Raw genomic sequence first — 16,035 nt, 5'->3', positions numbered from 1 at the left:
GCGCCCTCGGCACGGCTCTGCCATGGCCCGTGCTAGGCTGCCAATGCTGTGCCGGGCAAGCATGCTGCTTCATTACAGGAGGGGCTTAATTGCTGGACTGAAGGACCATGGTGTGAGGTTTTTGCTCGCAGCCCGTCGGGAGCTTAGGTGATGCCGGCTGGCGTGGCAGTCACTGCCTTCCCTGCCCTGCCCGCTGCTGGTGCAAAGCCACTGTCCCTCGAGGGTCCTGGTGCTGGTGCAGACATGGGGTTGATTCTCCGCTGGTGCCGCACCAGCTCCTACCATCCGGGGCCTTGGCCTGGCCCTGCAGGGGTGCCAGCCACCGCACCGCCATCCCTGCCACCATCCACACCTCGCCATGCTGCTGGGCAGCCGGTGGCAGCCTGGGGTGCTGCACCCCAGGAGGACGTGGGACCACCTGGCTGCTCCCCAGGGGACCCCATCAGACCAATGCCGCATGTAAAGACCTTTTCCCGGCAGCACTTGAAGCTGTGCCGGGGCCTGAGCTCGTGGGCAGAGGCAGGCTCGTGGCCACTCCAGAGCTTTAACGAAAGTCAAACCGCTGCACGGCTGGAAGTCACTGACTAAGCACTTGGCACGGGCGTTGATGGAAGTGCTAAACAGATTTTGGCAGCCGCAGCCTCTCCTGCAGGTGCAGGGAGGAGAGATTTGCCGCTAAGGTGTGTTCGGCTGATGCCGGTTTGGCTGGTGCGGGGGGCTGCCGGCACACATCTGGGGATCGGCGTCGCGGGGTGCAGCGGTGACGCCGTCGGTGTCACTGCTGCACCCCGCGACGCCGATCCCCGGGCATTGCCCCATCCCAGCCCCTCGCTGGGAGCAACCCGTGGGAAAGGCCAGGCACTGCAGACCTGCCGACATCCGTCCCTCTGTCTGCGAGGACCGGTTAGCCGGAGCGGGGCCCGTCTCGGGGCCGGAGATTGGAGCCAGTGCCGGGCACGGTGCCGCTCCTGCGCCCGCCGGCTCCTTTTGTCCACCGGCCGTTTGCGTCCCTGGGGGGCGGCTCAGCCCCCTTCTCCTGGGAGCTGCTTCTTGGCACCGGGCGGCAGCGGAAGCGGTCCTGGGCTCCTCTCCACCGGCACTGAATGGCACCTTTGTTGGGGAGCCTGGCGGCAGCTCGGGGCTGGCCGGGACCTGCTCGACCCCGGCCACGGTCAGTCCCGGTGCTGGGGGGCTCTGCCCACCAGCAACAGCCAGTCCTTCCCGGGGGAGCATGGGGATGCTGCAGCAGGGTTGGGATGTGTGTGTGGGGGCTGTTCCCTGGGTCTGGCCGCCTCAGTGAGGATTTGTTGCTGGGATGATTTGTTAATGTATTAAATGAACAGCATGGGCTGCCAGGGCAAGGGGGGGCTGCCCTGTCACGCAGGGCTCGGGCTGGTGGTATTTTGTTTGCTAGAAGGAGGGCGAGTGGGGCTGGCTGTGGGCACCCTGTGGTGCCCCGTCCCTCCCTGCACCCAGGGGACCCTGCCGTGCCCTTGTCCCTCCCCGTGCCCTGGGGACCCTGCGGTGCGCCTTCTCATCCCACAGCCGCCCCATGGCACTGTGTGCTGGGAGGACAAGGCTGGGGACCTGGTGGCTGGTCGGAAGCCATCCCCCATAGCTCTCGCCCGTTGGCACCGGGCTGTGTCATTGTTAGCAAACGTCCTGCGGCTCGAACTGCCGTGCAGCCGACAGAGCGCGGGAGCGAGCCGGTGCTGGGTGCCAGGGCCTGGGAGCCTCTGCGTGGGCAGGGAGAAACCTCTGCCACCGCCGCGGTTGCTGCTGGGACCGTCCGCCATGCGTGACCTGGGCAGGGGTGGCTCAGCCCGGCACCGGGCTCGGGGCCGTGCCAGTGCTGGCTCGCTGCAGCAGGCACGGGGGCTGCTGCATGGGTCCCTAGCCCGGGCTCTGCCCTGCTGCAGCCACCCTCCTCTTCCTCCTCCTCCCCGCTGGGGGCTGTGAGGAAGAACAGGCTCACTGGAAAGCCTGAGTGGCATTTTTCGGTTAAATCTTATGTAAATCTGGCTCCATCCTTCTTCGTGGTGCTAATTGGATTGCCCCGAGGCGGTTTATTTTCCCACACAGGCAAGCGTGGACTGGGAGTGGGGCAGTGCTGGGTGAGGGGGCTGCAGGGGCAGGGGACATGCTGGGGCACAGGGGGAGCACGCCGAGCTCCCTGCTTTGCCAAAGCACCCAGGCCCAGCAGCTCGGTGCAGCACTGGGCTCCACGGGGCCATGCCAGAGCCCCAGCGAGGCGAAGGAGCCCGGGAGGGAACCCCAGGCAAACCCACAGCAACCCCAGGCAGACGGAGACCTTGGTGCCAGGGGAAGCCCCCGGGCTCTGCCGCCATCAGCGGGGACCCCTCCACCCCGAGCCCTCCTGCCCGCAGCTGCCCGCAGGCTGGGGCAGCCCCGCGTGGCACCGTGCTGTGCCCCAGCCCAGGCTGCAGAGCTGCAGGGAGCTGAAACCTTGGTGGGGAGGGAAACCTGGAGGTGCAGCCACATCACCGCCGCAGTGCACCCCGGGTCCCTGCCCCAGCTACCTCCCGCGCCCCTCTAACGTGCTGTCCTCTTCTCTCCCTGCCAGAGCTCCTCGGATCGGCAAAGAAAGTCAACGTCAACTTCCAAGACACTGACGGGTGAGTGGGAGCCCCGCGCCTGGGCATGCATGCAGTGGGGTGCATGGGCAAGGGTGTGCGTACCGCGGGGTGCCGTGAGCAGGGGTGTGCGCGCTCGGGGACACGTGCAGCACAGGGTGCAGCGAGCAGGAGTCTTGTGTGTCTGTGCAGGCACGCCGGGCTCTCCAGAATGATGCGGTCGAGCTGCCGGGGTCCAGACGGGCAAAGGTTCTCGCCCCTGTTAGCCAGCGTGCCTGAGCCCTGCCTGCACCCCTGAGCCGGTGGGCTTGCGTGTAGCAGCTGCGGGCATCAAAGGAGGTGGGAGGCGAGGGTTGAAAGGCAGAGGAAGAGCTGTGCCCCACGTCTCGCCGGCCTTTTCCCAGCTCTTGCTGCAGCTCTGCAGGTGCTGTGCAGGGAGCAGCCCCGCGGGGCACCGGCCGGGCAAACCGTGACCCCTGCCGGGCTGTGCCGCTGGTGTGCCGGTTCGCAGCCGGCATCCGACAGGCAGGGAGAAGCGGGGAAGGGGGCCGCAAGCTCACTGCCCGCTAATCACACTAATGAGGCTGCCGGCGCAGGAAGGCAGCCGGAGCCCTGTTGGAGGAGGGGGGCTGCGGTGGCAGTGGGCAGTGATGCTTACAGGGCTGGGCAGCAGCCACCTCCTGTGCCCCCCCGGCTCCCCCTGCCCTGTGCCCCCCCCACATTGAGCGGGGTGGCAGGACATGGGGCTGGGCGATGCCGCTTGGGTCCCTTGGGGACAGGTCTGCTGTGGCCATGGAAATGGCAGTGAGCAGAGGGGCCAGATGGGGTCAGGAACGGGAGGGCATGCCCTGGGGACACGTGGCCGCAGCAGCCTGGGTCCCTCCTCATCCTCGCCCCTGAGCAGGGCCCGGCACTGGGGTGGTGGTGGCAGCGGGCATCCCCTGGTACCTGCCAGTACGTGGGCTCTGCCAGCCCACGGGTGTACACGTGTGTGCGTGCACGGGTGCACGCAAGCATGTGGATGTGCTGCTGAGCGTGCGTGTGCATGCAAGCGTGTCTGTGCACGAGCAAGCGTGCGTGCACGGCGGTGGGGTGGGTGCGTGGCGCTGCCTGTGCGGGACAGGGGCTGGAGGGTGCGATGTGGGCAGGGCAAGGGGATGCATCACCCCACGGACCACCTCGTGCAGCAGCTGCCAGAGCCGGCAGGTCGCTGGAGGGCTGTGCGTCGTGGCGGGGCTGGGACGGCAGTCGAGAGCTGTAGGCAGCTCGTGTGCTGTCTGCAACCGCCTGCGGCTCCTGGCCAGCTTGGTGGGTGTAGGAGCAGCCCTGCAACAGGAGAGCAACCTCCAGCCTCCAGCGCTGCTCCTGGAAAGGATCCACCCTGGGAATGCGCAGGGCAGACCCAGGCTGCAGCCGGTGCGTGCTCCGCTCTGCCACCCGCCTGCTGTGCCAGCTCAGCCAGTCCCGGTGCTGTGCCTCAGTTTCCCCATCTCTGCTGTGCTTGCTGATTCCTGGGCTGGTGGATGCCGTGGGCGAGCACCGTGCTGATGGTCCTGCACTTGCCTGGGGGACGGTGCCCTGCACAGCGCGTGGCCTTTGCGGCTGGCCGTGCCGTGCCGGGGGAAGCCCCCGAGGCAGCCCGGGGGAGGGCTGCGATTTGCACCATCTTGAGCGGATTTGAGCAGGGTGCTGGAGCGGAAAATGTTGACATTTCCCAGGCAGACGTTGGGGATTGGCCTCCTGCACGAGCTGTCTGCTCACATCGCTGCTCCCTGCCTGGGGATCGCAGGCGGCAGGTCCACAGGGAATGTGGTGGCCGGAGCGTGTTCCCCAAAGGGGATGCGTCCCCCCTCAGCTGGGGGTCCCGGCGATGGGGAGCAGATGGGATTGCTGCCCTGCCGCCCGCCTCTCGAGCACTGGGTGGCTGTGGGGGCCACCAGGTCCCGCTGGGGTCCACAGCCCATTCCCATGCTCCGGTGACACCGGGGTGGCCCCAGGGACGGGATGGGGACGCTGCGTGTGACCGGGGCCCAGAGCAGCGGGGTGGCAGGCACGAGCGCAGCCGCGTGGAGGATGCCGCTGCCGGGAGCAGCAAGTAGGTCAGCTCCTGGCCTGCTTCCCAGCAATGAGCCTCCTGGTTTGGCCAGTCCCGGGTGCTGCGAAAGCAGAGCAGGGTGTGGGGCTGGGGGCTTTCCCCACCCCATGACAAAGCCCGGCACCGGACAGGGGCACCACTGCCAAGCCCCTGTGCCGGTACCCATGGTTGTGCTGCTGGAGCCAGGCTGGGGGAAGTGGGTCAGCGGGGAGGGTAGCTCCCTGGCACCCTCCACCCTCAGTGGGATCCCCCCCCTTGCCTTCCCTGTCCATCGCCTCTAGCCCCATGGGATCTCAGCATCCCCAGGGAGTGTTTCATTTGCATCCATCTCGCTCCAGCATCCCCAGATCAGACCCACCAGCCCCTCCTCCCAGCTCTGCGAGAGCATCCCCAGCCCTGCATCCCACCGTGCAGGCTGGGGGGGGTCTGTCCTGTGGCTGCAGTGCCCCAGGGGAAGCTAAATAAAAGCGATGGGCTGGAGAGCAAACCCGCATCTGCCCTGGCACATCCCACCCTCTGGCCCTCATTGCATGCCATGACATGGCTGGCTCCTGGCTCGGCTTGTGGCTCAGCCACGGCTGGTTCGTGCGGCAGCTCTTTCTCGGGGTGCACACAGAGGGATGTAGAGGTGGGGTTGCCCGGGGACACATGCATGTGGGGGGGCTGCAAGAGGCAAAGAGGGTGCCCTGGCGTGCTGCGGCGGGTGCAGGCTCGAGGCCGTGCTGCTAGGCAGGGGCTGGCAGGGCTGCGGAGGGGACGTGGGACCCCTGACACGGCAGCCGGTCCCCAGGTTCTCGGCTCTGCACCATGCGGCGCTCAACGGCAACACAGAGCTCATCTCGCTGCTGCTGGAGGCGCAGGCTGCGGTGGACATCAAGGACAACAAAGGCGAGTCCCTGCGTCCTGGCCGTGGCCCCCCCCCGCCCCGTGTCCCCCCTCCGCAGGCTCCGGCCAGGCACGGTGGCGTGCCCAAGGGGCTCACGGCGTGCCCGTCCTGCCCGCCCGCAGGCATGCGGCCCCTGCACTACGCGGCTTGGCAAGGCAAGAAGGAGCCCATGAAAATGGTGCTGAAAGCGGGTTCCTCGGTGAACATCCCGTCGGACGAGGGCCAGATCCCCCTGCACCTGGCGGCACAGCACGGGCACTACGACGTGGTACGGTGGGGCCGGCGGCGGGGCGCGGCGGCGGTGGGGAGACCGTGCCCCCCTCCCTGCCCCTGCCCTCGCCGAGTCGGGGTCTCACTCCTCCGCAGTCGGAGATGCTCCTGCAGCACCAGTCCAACCCCTGCATCATGGACAATTCGGGGAAGACGCCCCTGGACCTGGCGTGCGAGTTTGGCCGGGTCGGGGTAAGTCCTTGCAGCGCCGGGACCCCCCCGAGAGGCAGCTGGGGAGGGGGTGGGGGGGCACGGCGGGGTCCCTGGGGTGCTGGAGCAGCCCGGGGAGGGACACAGGGCAGCCCCCGGGAGGGATGGCGGGGGGGCCCTCGGTGCCACCGCTGTGGGGGATCCCTGGCTGCTGGGGGAGAGGAGGCAGGGGCTGGGGGGGCCCACAGCCCCGGCAGGCGGCTGAGCCGCCCTTGCAGCCCTGCTCCGTCTGTGTTTGCTGAGCCAGGTGGTCCAACTGCTCCTGAACAGCAACATGTGCGCGGCGCTGCTGGAGCCCAAACCGGGGGACGCCACAGACCCCAACGGCACCAGCCCCCTGCACCTCGCCGCCAAGAACGGCCACATCGACATCATCCGGTGGGTGCCGTGGGCAGGGAGGGCAGGGCTGGTGTCCCCCCCCCCCACCCTTCCCCGCCTCGCTGACCCCGCTGTCTGCCCGCAGGCTCCTGCTGCAGGCTGGCATCGACATCAACCGGCAAACCAAGGCGGGCACGGCGCTGCACGAGGCGGCCCTCTGCGGCAAGACGGATGTGGTGCGGCTGCTGCTGGATGTAAGGGCCACCCCCCCCACCACGACACCCCCAGACACCCCCAGCCCAGGGAGGGGCTGTGGGAAAGGGAGCGACATGCACCTCTCCTTGGGGATGGGGGTGAGGGTCCCGGGGAGGGGGGACACACCGAGGCAGTGAGGTGTGCCCTCCAGCTGCTGGTCTCAGGGTGGCCCGGGGTGGGGGGGGATCCCGGGAGGTGGCAGGGTGGGGGGGGCAGCCTCCTCGCAAGCCCGCTCCGTGCCGTTGCAGAGCGGAATCAACGCCCACGTCAGGAACACCTACAATCAGACAGCTCTGGACATCGTCAACCAGTTCACCACCAGCCAGGCCAGCAAGGAGATCAAGCAGATGCTGCGGGGTAGGGGGGCTGGGGGGGGGGGCGGGTACGGGCCGGCTGCGCCAGCACTGGGGGGACGCTGGGCTGGGGGTGACAGCTCCCCTGGGGCTGGGCGGCCAGCGACGCTCCCGCTCTGTCCCCGCAGACGCCTCCGCCGCTCTGCAGGTCCGGGCTGTCAAGGACTATTGCAACAACTACGACCTGACCAGCCTCAACGTGAAAGCCGGGGACGTCATCACCGTGAGTGTGGCCGGGGGGGGGAGACGGGGACGGGGGGGACCCCGCTGGTAGCGCCGGCCCCTGACCCGGCCCCTGCCCGCAGGTGCTGGAGCAGCACGCGGACGGGCGCTGGAAGGGCTGCATTCACGACAACCGGACCGGCAACGACCGCGTGGGCTACTTCCCCTCCAGCCTCGTCGAGGCCATAAGCAAACGAACAGGCAAATAATCGCCCCCACCTCCTCCCATGGGGCTGCTCCCAAACCCACAGCCCCAGGGACCCCCATTTCGGTTTGGTGGCGCGTGGGGTGTCGGGGGGGGGGGGGGGATGCAGCCGGTGAAGCCGAACCGGGGCGATGCCCCCGTCGTGCATGTGGGGTCGGCGTCTCTGCCGTGTGTGCATGGGGATGGCGTCTTCGAGTGTGCGGGGTCGGTGTCCCTGCTCTGCATGTGAGGTCGGTGCCCCGTGAAGTGCGTGGGGATGGTGTCCCCATTGTGCATGTGAGGTCGCTGCCCCCCCGCCCCGAGCGTGTGGGGTCGGTGCCCTCGTTGTGCTGGGGGGGCCGGTGCCCACGGGGGTCAGTGCCGGCAGCCCTGGGGTGCTCACAGGGCAGCCCCAAGGCCAGGCTGGCGTTGGGCTGGGGGAGGCATTTGTGGTGCCGGCAGGTCAACACATGGGGAATGCTGGGGGTGTCACTGTGGTTTGGGGGGGGATGGTGCAGCAGCGGGGCCACGGGACCTGGTGTTTGGGGTCTGAGCGGGGGGCGGCTGGGCACCGGTGCCAGGGACCCGGTGCTGCCCCACGGGGACCCTCTCCCTGGCCAGGGGCCATCTCAGGGTTGGATGCTGCTCCTCTGCCCTGCAGCTGCCTGTCCCTGTCCCCATCCCTGTAGGCTCTTGGTGGGATGTGTGGTTCCCCCGGAATGGCCCGTGACTGTGCCCGCTGTCAGGAGCGGCACGATGGGGCTGGTGCCTCTGCGGGCAGTGTTGAAAGACCCCGCATCGACCGTCTCGCTCCCCCCTCGGCAGCTGCGCGCTGCCCAGCCCCACGCAATCTCGGGGGCGGCCGCATCGCTGGGGCACGGGCAGGGAATGGCGACACTTGAACAAGATCCCAAAGGAGTGGTGGCACGAGTGCCTGCTGGCTGCTGGGCACTGCTGCACTGGCCGTGGCGGCTACGGAGGTGCCATGTGCCGGACGGGCAGGGGTAGAGCTGCCCTCCGGGTGTGGGTCGTGTGCCAGGGATGAGGTCCGTGACTCCCGGCATGCAGCTGGCTCCGCAGCAGCGTTTGCCAGGGTATGGGCTTTCGTAGCCATCCCGTTGGCTGCAGCCCTGGGTCCTGTGCAGCAGGGTGGTAGCGCAGGGCACAGGCAGCAGCTGCCCCATGGCTTGGCTGGACGGGCACAGGGGGGCTGGTGCTGCAGCCCCCAGCCCAGCTGTGCTGGTAGCCCCCCTCCTCCCGGGATGCCTTTGTGGGGAGCAGCCCCCCCGGCAGCCCGGCTGTGGGAGCCTCACAGCTGCAGGAGCCCCACAAGCTGCCGTTTCCCCCAGCGTGGGGCTGCCCCGGCGTCCGTGCCCCGCCGGGGAGCCGTGGCGGGTCTGCGGGATGTGCCCACCGGCCGTACCCTGCTGCCGGGCCGGGCCCTGCGCTGAGCTCCCGCTGCTGCTCCTTGACTCGGCTCCGCATCGGTTGGGTTTCGGTTCTGGCTTGTCCCCGTTCCTTTGGTTGCTTTTTTTGTTTGCTGCTTTTTTTTCCCTTTAGTTTTTTTCCTTTTTTTTTTCTTTTTTCTTTTGGTGGCGCTGAGCGTGTCTCTATTATTTTGATTCTTTTCATTTTGTCTCTTGTTATGTTTTATTATCAGGTTCATGGGAGACTGTAACAATCCCCCAACAGTACCAAAAGATCCCGCTCCCGGCTTACGGGGCTGCTGTGCTAAACGGTGACGCCTCGTCCCATCCGTTCCATTCCCTGCCTCCACCTCCACCTCCACCACCACATTCCCATCAGACTCTTTTCAGTTCCTTTGGCTATCACAGGCTCTCCCCTAGCAGTGCCGACGAGCCGCGTTACGGACAAGGTAGTTCACCGCTCGCTTCGTGCTCTCGATGGATTTCTTTCTTTTCCTTTAAAGTCTGTATCGAGTCTTTTCTTTCTGCTTGGCCTCTCTCCCCCTTGCCGTGGTGTGTTTGCACGCGGGTGCGTGCAGGCGTGTGCAAGCGCGTGCACGTGGGTGCGTGCGTGTGCATGCAGGGGTGTGTGTGGACGTGTGCGCGCATGCAGGTGTGTGCATGCGTGTGTGTGTGCGCGCATGCAGGCAGGCGTGTGCGTGCAGGCACGGGCACACATGCATGCTGTCGGCCCCCTCCCCTGCACGCCCTCTCCAGCGCTGCTGTAGCACTCCGTGGCCCATGGCTCTGCTGCCGGCACATCCCACCCTCGCCACCCCGGTGTCCCCGGCTGCGGGGCAGGGCTGGAGGCAGCACCGTGCTGCCGGCTCTCCGTGCTGTGCCCGCGGCCCCTGCTCTCCTGTCCACCCTGTCTGGGTGCGTGGGAACCCCCAAAACCACTCTCCAGGCTCTGTGCCGGGCCGCAGGGCTGAGCAGCGCGGTGCCTGGCCGGGAGCCACGGGCGCAGGGACCCTCTACGCGCTGCAGCCTCCCCCGCAGGGTGTTCGACACCCAGCGAACGGCTTTAACTGGGTCGGGGCTGTGCGCTCGGAGTGGGAAGGGGCTGCGGCACCGGGCGTGCTTTCCTGGGGGATGCTCTTGGGGCTGGCTCAGGGCAGGCAGTGCCCAGCTGCACCCTGGGGACCGTCCCCATGGCACGGGCCGGTGATGGATGCTGCAGGTCCATGTATCGGGAGTGCCCAGAGAGCAGATACTTGACCAGGGGTCTGCAGGGCTACAGCCTATGCCGGGGCTACCGCCAGCTCTCTGGGGGCCGGGGGGGGGTCTTTGCATGTGCCCCCGTGGCATCGGTGCAGCGGGTTGTGTTGGGAGAGCACTGGGCTGGCCGTGCTCATGATGGGGACAAGGGAGCAAAACTTTTCCCCTGGGCTTTCTCTCCCCGCTGGGTCTCACAGAGCCTTACGCCTGCCCAGGCAGCGTGGGCTCCTCTCGGTGTGACTGCGGCACATGCAGCTCAGGGACATCCCAGCCCGATTGCGGCGTGGCCGGTTGTTCCCCCTCGCGCTCCTTCGGTGACTTTATTACCTTGTACCATTCACCCCCTGCTACGGCCCGGCCGCTAATGGGGCGAGCGGCTTAATGAATGAAACCGGCCTGGGCAGCGGTGGGGTGGCAATGCCCTGTACCTGGTGGCTGGTGGCAGGGCTGGGCTGAGCCGGGCTCCTCGGTGTCTGGCGGTGGGGTTGCAGCAGTACCGGGCCTGTTGTCTATCTCATCTGATGCTGTTTTAAATCCCGGGCTCAGCGCTGGGTGTCCCTGGCCGGCCCTGGTGCGAGGTGGGCAGCGGGGTGAGCCGGTGAAGGAGCGGTGCTTCGGTGACCCTCGAGCTGTGCCCCGGCGGGAGGGCCAGGTCCTCTCACCTGCTGCTGTGTCACCCATGTGTCACCAGCTGCCATGGGGCACCCTGGGGAGCGTGGGGGGTTCAGCACCCGGTGCCGGGCCCCTGCATCCTCCAGATGGGTGCGGGCAGCCGCAGGGGCACGACCAGCACTGTCTTGGCCAGGGGACAGTGGGCTGGGGACCCTGGTCCCCACTGCCTGAGTTTGCCCAGTTCCCTTTGCTCCCCGCACTGGGTCATGTCCCCATCCCCTGTCCGGACTGAGCTGGGGCACTGGGACACCCCCCCATGGGTCTGTCCCTGGCCAGTAGCAGGGAGGGGGTCCCTGCAGGACAGGGTCCCAGGGCTGGTCACTGTCACCCCATGCCTGTTGCTCAGAGTGGGACAGGTCCCCGGGACAATGCTGGCATCCCTGGGCACGGCCGTGGCCAGGGACCCCACACCTTTGCTGTGGGATTTTCCCTGCGTGCAGCAGCGATGGGCTGCGGGTCACTTCACCCCGTGCCACACCGATGCGAACCCGAGCACGCGGAGCCACGCATGCCTGATGGCCGCTCTCTCTGCTCTACCACCAAGGGTCCCGCGGGGCTGACATGAGCCCGTCCCACCTCTCACCGTCGCAGGGCGGATCGGCCGCGCCGGCTCCCACGGAGGAGATCTGGGTGCTGCGGAAACCCTTTGCAGGTACGGTGGGCATGCGCCGCTGGGACCCTCCCTGTCCCCTCTGGGGGTGTGCGCTGGGACGTGGCAGTGGCTCTGGCAGGGCATGGCCACACCGCGGTGTTCCCCCTGCCCTGCCATGGGGCTCAGTGTCCTGACGGCATCTCCTCTTCCTTGCGCAGGTGGCGACCGCAGCAGCTTGGGCAGCACGGGCAGCGTGGCCTCTGCCCGCAGCTCGGGGAGCGGGCAGAGCGCGGGCAGCGGGGCGCACGCCCTGCACGCTGGCGCTGAAGGTGTCAAGGTAAGGCGGGCCCCGAGGTGACCGTGCCAGCCTCCGGTGGCATTCGGCTCTGGTCCTGGCACCGGTGCTTGCCCCGGGGCAGGTGTTTGCTGCCTTGGCAGCTGCCCCCAGTCCTTGCTGGGACTGATGCTCGGCCGGGTGCTGTGAGTTCCTACCGGCACCCAGCGTGGCACCGGCCGTGGCTGTCGCTGACAGTGGCCACCAGCGTGTCTCCTCCCAGCTGGCCCCCGGCCGCTGGCTGGGCCCGGGCTCAGCCACCTGCATGACGTCCCGCTGGGCTGCAGGGCCGGGCAGGGGCTACCGGAGTGTGCCGTGTCCGGCCGAGACCGCGTGCCGTGTCTCTGCTGCCGCTCGCAGGGTGCCTCCGCGCTGCGCTGCACGCTGCGTGCTGCCACCGGCACGCTGCCCGCTGCAGCTCCGCGCTGCCGTCTGCCTGCTGCTGCCAGCACGCAGCCCACTGCACTCTCCTGCCTGCGCGTTGCCCGCTGCGCTCTCCTGCCTGCACGTTGCCCACTCCCCACTGCTGCCGGCGCGTTGCCCGCTGCACCCTCTGCCTGTGTGTTGCCCCCTGCGCCCTGCGTGCTGCCCACGCTAGCCCGAGCTGTCCCGTCCCGGGGCCGAGGCACCCGTGAGCCCACCTCCCCTGGCATCCTGCCTGCTTTATGCCACAGCAGCTTGGGCACCGGGGTCGTCCTCGTCGGGGGCTCCGCTTTGCGGGCGGGGGGGGTGGCCCCGCAGCCAGCGCCGTCAGCCTGGGCCGGCGGTGCGTCAGGCTGGATTCGGGGTGCTGCGGCACCGCAGGCTCCCGCCGCCTGCGAAGCACCATCTGTGCGGCTCCCGCTCTCCTCGCCGCAGCCCCAAACCCGCTGCGCCCCTCCCTGCCCACCCTCGCCCGGGGCGGCACCCGCGGCACCCGCGACGCGCACCCGCCGCCCGCCCGCCCGCCTCACTCCTGCCTGCTCTCCCCCCCTTGCCGGGGTGTTTTTCAGCTGCTGGCAACGGTCCTTTCCCAGAAGGCTTCTGCGCAAGAGACTGCCGTGGGCGATGGGCCGGCCAAGGCGCAGGACATCCCCGCAGGTGCGTGCTGCCGGCCGCCCGGCTGCCGGGAGCAGGAGGAGCCCTGGCCCTGCCGCGGGCGTGCCGTGGATCCAGGGATTTGTCTTTTTTTTTATTGCCACGGCACCCGTCGCCAGAAGAAAAACGTGTGGGTAAAAAATGACTCTCTCGCCTTTCGGCTGCTGCCAGGCCTTCTCCTGCCTCGGTTAGTGGGGGCCCCGTGGGAAGGGGGGGGCGGGGGGGCGGCGTGGGCGGGCGGGGGGGGCGGCAGCGCTCCTCCCCAGCCCCTTCCCTTCCCCGGCCCCCCCGCCAGCCCCACCGGAGCCCGAGCCGGGGTCCCCCCCCCCCGCCACCGCCAGCACATTCCGGGGTGGGGGGGACTGGGGGGGGGGAGGCTGTGGGAAGGGGCTGCCCTGGAAGCACGGCCACGCCGCAGGGGTGCCCACGCTGCGGGGGAGGCACATGCTGGGTTGGGGGGGGGGGGGCGCAGATGGGAGATGCACATGCGAGGAGGATGCACACGTGGGGGGGGATGCCCGGGCTGCGGAGATGCACACGCAGGGGGGATAGAAACCCGGGGGGATGCGCACACGAAGGTGGGGGGCTGCGCACACAGAGGGGGGGTGCACACACGGGGAGGGGCGGCACACGTTGCCGGGGGCGGGGGGGAAGCACATGCTGGAGAGATGCACACGCAAGTGGGATGCAGACGTGAGGGAGATGCACATGTGAGCAGGATGCCCACGCAAGTGCGCTGCAGATGCCAGAAGGATGCACGCGCAAGGAGGATGCACACACACGCGGCACGCGCACACACACACACACACACGGGGAGGGGGGGGAGGCACACACACGGAGGATGCAGTTGCCAGCGGGGGGGGGGGGGCAAGGAGCTGCTCTGGCTGATCCCGATCAGAAATATGAGGCAGAAATTTCTGGGCGTCCCTCATCACCCCCAGGGCTGGCGAAGGCATCAGCTGGAGGGTGGGCACCGTGGGGCTGCCTGTGTGGGCATCCCAGGGGATGAGGCAGCTCGTGCCAGCCTGTCCCCCCAGCTGAGCCCCTCGCTGTGGGGCACAGCGGGTGGATGAGCCCTGTCCTGGGTTGGTAGCGGGGCTGGAGGGCTTTGGGCGGCGGGACCCCTCTGGCTGCAGCCTGGGGGCGGTGGGCAGCCAGGGAAACCCGCTCTGGAGGAGGGGTCCGCTCTGGAGGAGGGGTCCGGCTGGGTCCCTCTCCTCGGGGCTGCACTGGGTGGAGGGTACTGCAGCACCTCGGCCCTAACTGGGCTGGGGGGCTCGTCTGGCTCTGGGCGGGTGGGCAAGGGCAGCAGCACGGGCTGCTCCAGCAGTGCCGTGGCACACCTGGGAGCTGTGTACACCGTGGTGTTGGTGGCACGGGCGCCTTGCCGAGCCCCGTGCAGACACAGCCCTCACTCCGAGTCCCGTGCCGGCACCACCGGCCTCACCAGGATTAAGTAATAAGGGCTGCAACCCAACGGCAGTGCCTGGGCATGGTGCCCCGCACCATCCCTGCCTGTCCCAGGGGAGCAGACCCCCGTGTCCGGGGCACCCCGGGGTGCTCTGGGCTGCTGTGCTGGGGCACGTGTTGCTCTCCCATACCTGCCCCGGCCCTGCCAACCCAGGGGCTGTGGCTGTGCCATCCCAGCCGGGGCAGGGGCTCGGCTCCCTGCCTCGCTTGGCCGGAGCCCGGGGGTGTGCAGCCCCAGCCCCGCTGACCACTGCCTCTCCGGCAGGTTCGTCGCGGTCGCAGAGCGTGGCCAGTTCCCCATACGCCCCCCAGCCCCCCGCCGAGCCCCAGCTGAAGAAGATGGAGCCGCCATCAGAGGGGAAGGTGAGCGGGGAGCGCTGGGGTGGCATGGGGAACCCCGCAGTGGAGTTTGGGGTCAGGGGAGGTGTGGGGGGGCACAGGCACAGCCATGCGGAGGGGCCACCCTACTGCACCCATAGCCACAGGTGCCTCAGCAGCCCTACGATGCGGCCACCAAGGCTGGCACGGCTCTGGGCGCTGGCTGTGATGGCAGTGCCCGTGGGGTGCTGTGCCGTGCCGTGAATCAGTGGCGTGAATCATCCCTGCGGCTGCCGGCTGCCGGCACCCCTCTGCCGCCAGCCTCTCCACGGCACCAGCCCCCTGCACACCCCGGGGGACAGTCGTGTTCCCCGGGGTGCCACAGGGCCACGCAGCCCCTCTGCGGTGCCAGCTCCAAGCCGGGGCATCCTGCTGCCACACGGATGGGTGCTGGGACAGCCTGGGGGACATAGGCAGGGGTGGCGGGTCCTGGGACTGGTCCGAGCCACGTTGTCCGTCTCACCCCAGAGCTCAGAGGCCGTGTACCAGTGGCTCTGCAAGTTCCAGCTGCAGCTCTACGCGCCCAACTTCATCAACGCCGGCTACGACATCACCACCATTAGCCGAATGACACCGGAGGTGAGACCGCGGGGACGCCGGGGCTGGCCGATGCCGCGGGGAGGGAAGCATGGCCGGTGCGGGGCAGCGCTGATCCCCCCTCTCTGCCCCAGGACCTCACGGCTATTGGTGTCACCAAGCCGGGGCACAGGAAGAAGATCGCCTCCGAGATCAACAACCTCAACATCCCCGAATGGCTGCCGGAGTACAAGCCGGTAGGGGCTGCGTGGGGCCAGGGACGCCAAAGCCACATCCAGGGTGGCAACTAGTCTCCTCTGCCCTGTCCTCTCTGGGGAGGGGGTGGCACAGGGGGACGAGGGTGGGAGCTCGCTCACCGCTGCCGGATGATGCCGGTATCCCACGGTCCTGAAGCTGCGCACGTTCCTTCTTGAGAGCTCGGGGACCATCAGGCTGGTGCCAGCTGTCACCACATGGACGTGAGACCATGAGACTGTGTCTCCTGCCCCCCCTCCTGCCCCATCGGGTGGGCGCAGCAAGGGGCTTCCCATGGGAATGGGGCTGGGCATGGCCCCGGGTGCTCGTGGAGAACAGGGACAGTGCGGGGACAAGGGGAGTCCCCTGGGGCTGTCCCCCAGAAAGATGGGATCACCTGCGTGGCGTGGGTGCTGTGGTGCTGAGGGGCACCAGGGCCAGACCCTGCTGCCAGCTGGTGCTGAGCCGTGCCCCGTGTCCCCCCTCCAGGCCAACCTGGCGCTGTGGCTCTCCATGATCGGCCTGTCCCAGTACTACAAGGTGCTGGTGGAGAACGGCTACGAGAACATCGACTTCATCACCGACATCACCTGGGAGGACCTGCAGGAGATCGGCATCACCAAGCTCGGTAAGGTCCCATGCCGCAAGGCTGGCTGCAGTGGCCCCAGCC

General features: G+C 68.4%; 1 protein-coding gene across 2 annotated transcripts in view; it reads left to right on the top strand.

The window, feature by feature from the left end:
• Positions 1–16,035, top strand: part of CASKIN1 (CASK interacting protein 1) — a 33,670-nt gene that overhangs the window by 12,378 nt on the left and 5,257 nt on the right. Inside the window, exons 1-18 of one of the 2 annotated variants that reach the window (XM_069810518.1) lie at positions 679–1,171; positions 2,585–2,636; positions 5,480–5,577; positions 5,698–5,843; positions 5,942–6,037; positions 6,303–6,433; positions 6,519–6,627; positions 6,877–6,985; positions 7,110–7,204; positions 7,287–7,404; positions 9,048–9,263; positions 11,288–11,395; positions 11,554–11,672; positions 12,662–12,749; positions 14,482–14,579; positions 15,063–15,173; positions 15,266–15,367; positions 15,855–15,993. In XM_069810518.1, the coding sequence (XP_069666619.1) occupies positions 694–1,171; positions 2,585–2,636; positions 5,480–5,577; positions 5,698–5,843; positions 5,942–6,037; positions 6,303–6,433; positions 6,519–6,627; positions 6,877–6,985; positions 7,110–7,204; positions 7,287–7,404; positions 9,048–9,263; positions 11,288–11,395; positions 11,554–11,672; positions 12,662–12,749; positions 14,482–14,579; positions 15,063–15,173; positions 15,266–15,367; positions 15,855–15,993 (2,413 nt within the window). In that variant the 5' untranslated portion in view covers positions 679–693. Of the gene's footprint in view, positions 1–678; positions 1,172–2,584; positions 2,637–5,479; positions 5,578–5,697; positions 5,844–5,941; positions 6,038–6,302; positions 6,434–6,518; positions 6,628–6,876; positions 6,986–7,109; positions 7,205–7,286; positions 7,405–9,047; positions 9,264–11,287; positions 11,396–11,553; positions 11,673–12,661; positions 12,750–14,481; positions 14,580–15,062; positions 15,174–15,265; positions 15,368–15,854; positions 15,994–16,035 lie in introns of those variants that run through there. The other variant, XM_069810519.1, reaches the window with a different exon arrangement.

Source organism: Haliaeetus albicilla, chromosome 22 (assembly GCF_947461875.1).
Source record: "Haliaeetus albicilla chromosome 22, bHalAlb1.1, whole genome shotgun sequence".
NCBI lineage: Eukaryota > Metazoa > Chordata > Aves > Accipitriformes > Accipitridae > Haliaeetus > Haliaeetus albicilla.
This window is presented reverse-complemented; position numbering and strand designations above follow the sequence as displayed.